The 9,176-nt window shown below is 40.0% G+C and overlaps 1 protein-coding gene across 3 annotated transcripts in view; it reads right to left on the bottom strand.

Annotated features, from left to right (window-relative positions):
• Window positions 1–2,238: 2,238 nt before the first annotated feature.
• The window catches only part of hipk2 (homeodomain interacting protein kinase 2), an 81,600-nt gene continuing 74,662 nt past the window's right edge, over window positions 2,239–9,176 (bottom strand). For all 3 annotated transcript variants that reach the window (XM_088416994.1, XM_088416996.1, XM_088416995.1), the window contains exon 15: window positions 2,239–8,481. In XM_088416994.1, the coding sequence (XP_088273120.1) occupies window positions 8,017–8,481 (465 nt within the window). In that variant the 3' untranslated portion in view covers window positions 2,239–8,016. The remainder of the gene's footprint in view (window positions 8,482–9,176) is intronic.

Here is a 9,176-nt window from a genome sequence, read left to right as displayed (position 1 = left end):
TCGCAGTTGCAGCTTGGAGTCCGAGACAGGATTGTGTTAGCCCCACCCACCAATTGATCTGATTCGTCCAAAACCTCTTCAATGTTAGCTTTCATTGGCTGAGCTGTCCGTTTGTTAAATAAATTTTCAATTTAGGTTTGTCATTTTCGACAAGCGTCTTCAGCTTCCACGGCAACGTTGTCTACAGAAATGATGCGCAAAACGCACATGACCGTACAGAGACTGCAAGAAACGATGTCATGCCGTTTTTCATATATGCTCAAGTCGTTAATACCGTATTAACGGACACAACGTGTGATATTCAACTACAACGTTTATATTATTGGTCATGTGGTTCAATAGACTGAACCAGAATCTAATAAATAAAGAAGAAAATGACGTCACCGGTCTTGAAATATTAAAAAAAAAAAAAAAACTCGACAGTGACTTGACGTATTCATGTGCCCTCCTCTGGGTGCACGTTTCCACCCTGTGGTAGACACAAGGAAGTGCATGATGAAGATGGCCTTGGTCTTATGACGCCAAAACATGACAAGCACGAAGAAGAGAAATGCAAAATGCCAACTGAGCTGATTTGGTGAAGTTCATGAATTTATTGATTAAATTCCTGTTGTCAATCTTGACGCCTAGTTTGTCAGTGAATGGTGACTTGTGCAACCACAACAACAGCAACAAAATACAGCTGTACAATTTCTTTCAAAAGTTTTGAAATGGTCAAATCAAGGTCACTTGCAAAGGTCCGTTTTAGGAGCAGGTTCATCCTATATGTAGTATCATGGATCTGCATTCCTTTTCATGGCGAAACTCGCCTTGCAACAGGAGTTTGATCCGCACTTTTATGGTTGGAACTACCGGCAGGCAGGCCGAGTTTATGAAAGAAGACAGAAATAGAATCATACAAGGAACTTGAAATGTTTATTTGGCACAAGTGGTTGATTGAGCGTGAAGATAAAAGACACAGCCCTCTACCCTTACTCTATCTCCGAGTTTTCTAAAGAGTATGAAGTAAAGAAAATGCTCGCATTTTCTGAGTTAGGTAAATTTCTTAAAAATTTTCTTGAGAATTATTATTTGACAAATAACAGCATTTAATATGGTTAAATATTCAACTGTTTCAGTCATTTTGAAAACAATTCTGAAATATGGGAGACCAAGTTACTGGGTTACCTTCATCTGCAATTCCTTAAAGAAACCATTTTAAACCACTGAAGATGAAGATGTGCTGGTAGAGGACGAGAACAAGAATGAGCAAGTGTAGCCCGAGCTAATACCGTTTTTGGATAATAAAAGCTTGTAATTGGTGATGCAAAAAAACCCCACAAAAGACGACGGCTGTGCACGGATGACCAGCATGTATACCGAGGTCACCTTGCTCCAGAAATCAAGTAATAAGAGTGTGACGTACTTTGTGATTAGTGCAGAGACTATCATCACACCATCACACAGGAGAGACTAAGTCATGGGCTGTTGGGAGCTATGGTCTTGAAGGGGATCCCTGAATCATTTAATCCCTGTGCGATTCATATCACGCAAACAGATGACACAAGAGTGTTTGCTGACTTCAAGACAAAACTGAAAAGCCACGAGGACACCGAGAAGATGCGTGTTACAGTCGCAGTGGACAACGTGATGACAGCCCGAGCTGAACAGGCAGCAGCAGATGCGGTGTGGTAAGGGCCACATGTTCTGCATCTGCCGGCAAAAGCTGTGGTGTTTACACTGCAAGAACCCCACACACAGGGATACAACCTGCCGATGGAGCCGGCGGCGGGACGGTGCAAAGAAGGTTGCAGAGGAGACAACCAGGAGGATGGACGACCAACACTTCCAGTCAAGCCGGGGTGGTGACAACACGAGAGGCCTGATGATCGACTGTGTGGCAACCTCACTCATTGCTAATGACCTTGCCAAGTTCAGGTGCTTTAACAGGAAGTTCCAGGCGGAGGTATGGCACAAGGTGGAAAGGTGTTACAAGCGGGGTGGAGAAGCAGAGTTCTGCCTGATAGACAGCAAAGGCCAACACATACATACATATATATAGATATATACACTGTATAGATAGATAGATAGATAGATAGATAGATAGATAGATAGATAGATAGATAGATAGATAGATAGATAGATAGATAGATAGATAGATAGATAGATAGATAGATAGATAGATAGATAGATAGATAGATAGAGATATAACTGAGCTAATAGGGGACACAGAATTATAAAGCAAAGGCAACAACCTCATGTGACTTACCAGTTTATTGTAAATCCAAGACAAAGTGTGATTACATTTCTACACATATACAATATGCATATGTGAGCATACAAATTGTCATTAACTCGATTCACCTCGGAGACCGAAAAAATGATCAAAAGTAACAGTGAATAACAAGCTATAACATAGTTTACCAGATTCCGCACTCCCTCTTACCCTACTGTTAGTAAAGAGGACAATTGCCTAGTCTTCTATTTGATCAAGCTGCTTGTCTAGAATGTTCCAGTCAATTCATGACAAAACAATTAGTTTCCCATAGCCTAATAGAAATTCACTCCATTTTTCTACAACGAAAATGATTAACAGAAGCACACAAGGTCATAATAGGAACACAAGCGCTTAGTAGCAACTGGTTAGGGTGTTTTTAATTAATCCTTCTTTTTGTCAATATATTCCATCTAAACATTCTATAAAGCCAGTAAAGTATCCATTCTAATAACATAATTAGAACAGGCTAGAGAGCAGGGCAACCATTGAACACTACATCAACAAATAATAATAATAATAATGAAAAATAATGAGACAGCATAACCCAATAAACAAATAAAAACAACAATAAAAAAAAAAAAAAAGAGTACAAGGAAATACTTATATATCACACATGAGCACACTTGAGCTTCCAAACATAATTATTTTGATTAATGGACAAAATTTATATTAATATTGTTATTTATACTTTACAAAGTATTGTGTGACACAGCTGTTGTTGTGTTTTTTTTTTTTTAAATAATTTTCTCATGTAACGTCACTGTAAGATTACCTTCAATTGGATATTTAAGGAGCATGAACAGAAAAATTCCACTTAAAAATTCACTTTGGTGGTTTTCTATTTAAACGAAATATCTATGATGAATGTTTTTGAAGGAGTTAACATATTTTTAAAAGTAGATTGGAATCTATAATATATAATTTCTAAATCGCAAATTACAATCAACCGGCACAATCTACAATTTACAAATATTGGGGCTATTCTGACAGTTAACACTATTTTGAATGGTACTGTATTAGAAAATTTACGATGGAACTAATCTGATTTACTTTTGGTTATTTCTCACATTGAAATCACATGATTCCCTCCCCCGTATTAAAAAAAATACATTAGCCATTAGAAGGGCTTAAAATGACATGATTTCCAATTTATCCCAATTTATCCCAAATGATCATGTAAATTGTGTTACATAATGTCATCTCCACTGGAATGTTTCTCAGTGCTTCACCAAATCTGTGCAGACCTTCTGCTAAATTAAATGGGAGTATGCTAATGTTAAAAGAAAATACTGCCTCTAATTAAAGTGACACTTAAAAAGCTTTGGAGGAATGGTTGGTTATTTTGAAGGCAGTACTAACAAAGCAACACTATGAACATTTTACATTTCACTTTACTCAAGCACATTTTGGTAACTTTGAAGTCACTCAAACCACATCGATGTTCACGTATTTGACCCCCACCTTCTTTTATAATAATACAAAAAAAACGTTTTTCTGAGACAAAATGATCGATAACAGCATCCTACACAAAGTTTTTTCCACAATGTCTAAGCTCGACATGAGAAAATATAGAACCTCTAATCACAAGGACAGTGATATTGCAAATAGCTCACAAATGTGCTGTTGCTTGAGATTAGTCGTATAATTAATGCAAAACAGCCACGAATATCCAAGCTATTTTGGATTTCAATGAGACACATTCATGTTATGCATGATTTTAAAGGTATTGTTGGTTCTGTCTTTTTTGTTTCTTTCAATTAACCGATTATTATTCCATAATATGGTTTGTACAAAATTCGGCAAATGAGCTCATTTGGAGGTGAAACTATTAATTTAATTCATATATTGGGGGGCAAGAAGAAGGGGAATTAAAAAAAAAACAACAACAAATCACTGTTGAAGTTATGTCTATGCTGATACATAGTGGATATTGTAGCTTTCAGCACATTGGTTGGGGGGCAGTTGAAATGTCCATGAACACACTTTTAAAGCATTTCAACATGAAATCAGCGCCGTTGCAAGACAGAGAATGAGTGTTTTGCAGTGGCTGTGCTTGCACATAGTCAATGTGATCTCTTTGGTGAGAGAAAAAGATCTTAACAGTGAAATTAAGGGACGTTAGGAGGGGTACTGGAGGTGGAAGGCTGGAGAAAAACAGCAGTCTAGAATATCGAATGCTAAATTCCCGCAAGCAATGGAATGTTTCAGTAGTCTGTATCATAACAATTTCAATGGAACTCACGTCTGCATGCGTGCTCTAGAAAAGAAACATTGCCATAAGTAGACATTACAACCAACAGAGAATAGCGTAACATTAACAAATGGTTGACCAGCAACACTGTTGGCGTGCTGGAACTAACGGAGTAGTATAGAGGAAGCAAGTACCAGGATGACAAATAAAAGGTTCTTTAAACAAAAGTTTACCTTTGACCCTATCAGTGGCCCTCAATTTACAAATATTACAGATAGGGTCCTATGGATTAGTGAGACAATTGTTCTCATCTCCACTGCATACTAAACACAGTAGAAATGGGCAAACCAGATAAATGAAATACGCACATTCCGAGAGAACATCCACAAGAATTATTGCAACAATCTCCAATCAAAATAAACACATGTACAACCACGTAAAACAAAAAAATCTAATATTGTTAAATTAAAAACACACACACACTTCAAATATCAGTACTATGGCATGGAGGAGGAGGGAAGGCTTTTATTAAATCAACAAGAGTTCTCATGTGGCCACTGTGGACTCTATCTATTGTCAGCTATGAGAATTTTTAGTTAAAGAAAGCAGCAAATACAAGCGACAGCCCTATTGATTCTCTATGGGTCGATCCCATTTGGCTTAGTGGCGGACCAGCTTTAAACAAAGGTTGTTTCAAATTTCCCCTTGCAGGTGTATGCCACCCTTCCTGTTGCCATGCTGTCCTATGATCTTGCTTGAAAATGTTATTTGGCAGCACTAAAAGTATTCATCAAGCTTTAAACTTGGACAATCAGAAAAAGCCTCTTCCCAACCTCTTGGCCTCAGTGTAACTATCAACCTGCTCAGTGCCAACTTGTTACCAATGCACCATTCCAAAGACAGAGTTGCCTTCACTTTCTATCTAGAATTGGTGCTTTACAACCAGCAACCCCCGCCCCCCCAACCCTTCACTCGCGTCTATGCAGTAGCCTTCCATACTTCATGTCTTGGCTGTTATCTCCCACTCTGCACAATCCGGCCGCCCCTCAACCGTGGCACACTCACTTTCTGACAGGCCCCTCTCGGAATACCTTTAAAAACCCAGAGCGGCCTCTGGTGTTTGGTATAAACAGTGAATTCAAAGAATTATACACATTTTGGGTGCCACAGAGACCATGTTCCGATGAAGATTTACAAAAAGGTGATGCAGAGTATTAATCCCTTGCAGCGATGCATTCCGGAAAAATGACATGTATCGCTACAGACAAACACTACAAACTACATCTTGCCACAGCAGTGGCACATTGAGTGGAAATCTTTTGGCTGGAAATAACACAAGAGTGAGTAAAATGAGTGAGTTGATGAAAATTGCAAACACACAAAATAGAAATCTAGTTTAAAAATCAATCACATCACTGGTAATGGTTCATAATTATTAATAAATTAATGATTAAAAATGCACCTAGGGCATAAACAACACAATATCATCATCATCAACAACAACAACACAAAACATATCCAATGTTTGATATTTATAGCTGATAACATTAGAATTATCTCGACCGCTTAACCTCACAAGGACCGTGGGCGTGCTGGAGCCAATCTTAGCTGCCTTTGGGCAGGAAGCTGGGTACATCCTGAACCGGTTGCCAGTTCCCCGAAAGACAACCAACCATTCACACACACAAACACATCTAAGGAAATTTTTAAAATGTCCAATGCATGTTTTTGGAATGTGGGAGGAAACTAAAGTACCCAGAAAAAACCCACCCAGGCACGGGTGGAACATGAAACGCCACACAGGAAGGCCAGAGCCAGAAGTGAAGGCACGGCCTCTGCACTGTGAGGCGGCCAAGCTAACCACTCTTCCACCATAACCCCCAAGCTCATTACAATTATTATATTTTTTGATAATGTAAGTGTACCACTCTTCTGTGGTAAAGTAATAAAGATGTGATTCTTCAGAATTGTTTGGAACGATTCCAAATCTAAAAAACACATTTTAAATTGATGACAAATTTTCTTTTGTCACAGTCTTGTGCCATTTCCAGCAAGAAGGTACTCATTCAACAAAAAATCTAATCATTTAAACGCAAAATTTGGTTGGCCAGAGCAGGGTTAAGAGCAACAAATAAAATAAATGTACAATGTAAAAAAAAAAAAAAAAAAAATACAATTACAGTGAAGTACTTGTCGGAGATTTTTGATTCTTAACAAACAAATTCTTTTGAGAACACGTTGTCACATCTACACACTATTTGCATTTAAATCCAGAGCAACTCTGGAAGACAAATCATCACGAATAGTAATGACTTTGGTAAGTACCTCTGGCAAGTTATCTCATGCACACATAATAAAAGAGCTCAGCTTCGTCAACCTCACGACATGAATCATCCTCATCTAAAGTTGTCATTCAGGACCGCGTAGAAGCATTGGGAGCAAAGCCTACACCTGGAAAAGAGCTAGTGTGTCCCATCACAAGCCTATCAAAGCAGGGCAACACTACACTTGGTGCTGTGTGGCTTTTCAAGCGGAGTAAACTGTGTTATTACATCTGTAAGGCACTACGAGGGAACAAAACCTAAAGGAGGTGGACTAGACAAATGGCTGACAGTAGCACACACACACACGGACGCACACAGACGCCCATGCACACACACACACACACAATCTGAGAGTGTACAAAATCACATTGTACATGCCTACGTTGTTATAACCACTTTGTGCAATCAATTATAAAAGAGGAACAAATTAATCTATTGGTTTGAGGAAAGAAAGTTTCTTGAAACCTCGAGAAACAAATGGGTACAGACTGCTACATTCTGTGAATGGGGCCCAGCTAAGACGCCTATAGCTAAAACTGAAGTTTTGAGAATCACAAAGGAAAGTATCTATAAATACATTAGAAAAGTTTCTTGTCTTTTGTTGGTTATATTTCCAGGAGCCTCCGGGCTTGAGAAGGTGGAGTGGAGGGAGTTTCCTCTCTTTTCGCTCGACACCAAATGTATGGAAATATTAAGACAGTTCAAGGCCATCATTTTTTTTCTTTGAAGAGCAGCAGGTTTCCGTATTTCACCTTCACCCAATTATGTTGGGATTCCAAACTTCCAGTCTGTAACCCCTGTTCAGCAGTCCCTTCCCACAGTTAAGATGGGCAAATAAAAGAACAATTAAACTGAAATCCTGTATTGTCCCAAAACATCCCTATAACACTAATTAGATCTTACTTTCCACATAAAGTAAAGCAGACACAAATAATCATTATTAAAAACAAAACAAAAAACAACAGCTAAGCTGGCCCTTTTCAGAGAAAAACAATCCAAACAAATCACCTTGAAATGTAACGCTCTATTCTAACACCGGACTTCCCTTAGAGAACAACTGTGATTTATTTTTTCTTCTTTTTCTCCATCATGTCTTCAAGTCATATGGGGCAGTTGGATGAGGATTGTTAAGTCCTCTGTCTCTGTTCACAAGTGAGGTTGAGGGTATGCAGGGTGTGGAGGGGACTGAGGGGTGTTTGGTGTGTGAAAGCAGCAGTGCCAGGTCAGCCTCTCCAGTGTCTTCTCTAGAGGTAAGGGTACTGGTTGACCTTAGTAGGGCTCAGTGGATATCCAGTGTAGACAGTGGAAGCAGGTGAGGCGCTGATGTAGGCCTGGTGGGCAAACTGGGTCTGGTACTGGCTGTGGTGCAGGGTGGGTGAGGGCAGTACACGGTGGCCCATGCTGACTGGACCTTGGTGGACAATGCTTGGCGGATAGCTCCCATGCTGGACCGCGTGGCGTGCCGAGCCCTGCGACGCCACCAGGTGAGCCACTGCGCCGCTGGAGCCCAGAGCGGCGGGGGCCGTGTAGGTGTAGAGGTGAGGCTGGCTGGAGAGGTGCGTGGCAGCCAAGTGCGGGTGCACGTTGCCCGTGTGGGAGGGACTGTTGTGATGGAAGGAGTATGGAGCCTGAGTGGCTATGGTGGGGGCGATGTAGGCCTGCTGGCGGCGATGACCTCCGCTTCGGTCTGCTACCATGTGCTGCTGGGCCTGGAGAGGAGGATGAAAGATGACAAAATAACAAGGTTGTGTCTTTTTCTCTTTTCAGCTTCAAATCATCCAGTGTAAGAGGCAAAAAAAAAAAAAAGAATTATTTTTAAACTGCGTTAATCCAGTGTTTATTCTCTAACTTTTTGTTTTCAGTATGCTCTGTTTAGATCTGTTTCTATGCATCTGGTTTCTTGTGCTTGAGATGTCGGTGGTTGGACTACAAAGTCTTGTAGATTGTGTTTGGCATAATCCGATAGGCTCCTGTTGAGGATCGGAGGGCAAAGTCAGGAGCAGAAGACGTGAAATGGAAGAGTATGTGAGAGTTGTCTGTACCTTGAATGGTAAAGGTAAGTGATATGCATTCTTTGTAAGAAAGTGCTTGCTTACCATAGAAGCAGCTTAGGTTTAGCCTACCACATAAATACAAAGCACCCTGCTGTGACTGCAGCAACAGCTAACACTAGCAACAAGTATACTAACGCAGCAAGCCATAGGAAAGTTGTTTGCCAAGCCAAACTTGAGAAGAACCCTAAATATGAATACGTCTGAGATGGACATGATGGACAAAGTTTATTGTTCATAACTACTTGGCCAAAGCAGCAACATTCATCCCAAAAGATCAAAATTAAAGGTTGCAGCCAACACATGGGACTGGCCTAAAATACAACAGGTAAATGGTTACAAGAAAATACATG

Source organism: Hippichthys cyanospilos, chromosome 6 (assembly GCF_059441005.1).
Source record: "Hippichthys cyanospilos isolate Australia breed blue-spotted pipefish chromosome 6, RoL_Hcya_1.0, whole genome shotgun sequence".
NCBI lineage: Eukaryota > Metazoa > Chordata > Actinopteri > Syngnathiformes > Syngnathidae > Hippichthys > Hippichthys cyanospilos.
This window is presented reverse-complemented; position numbering and strand designations above follow the sequence as displayed.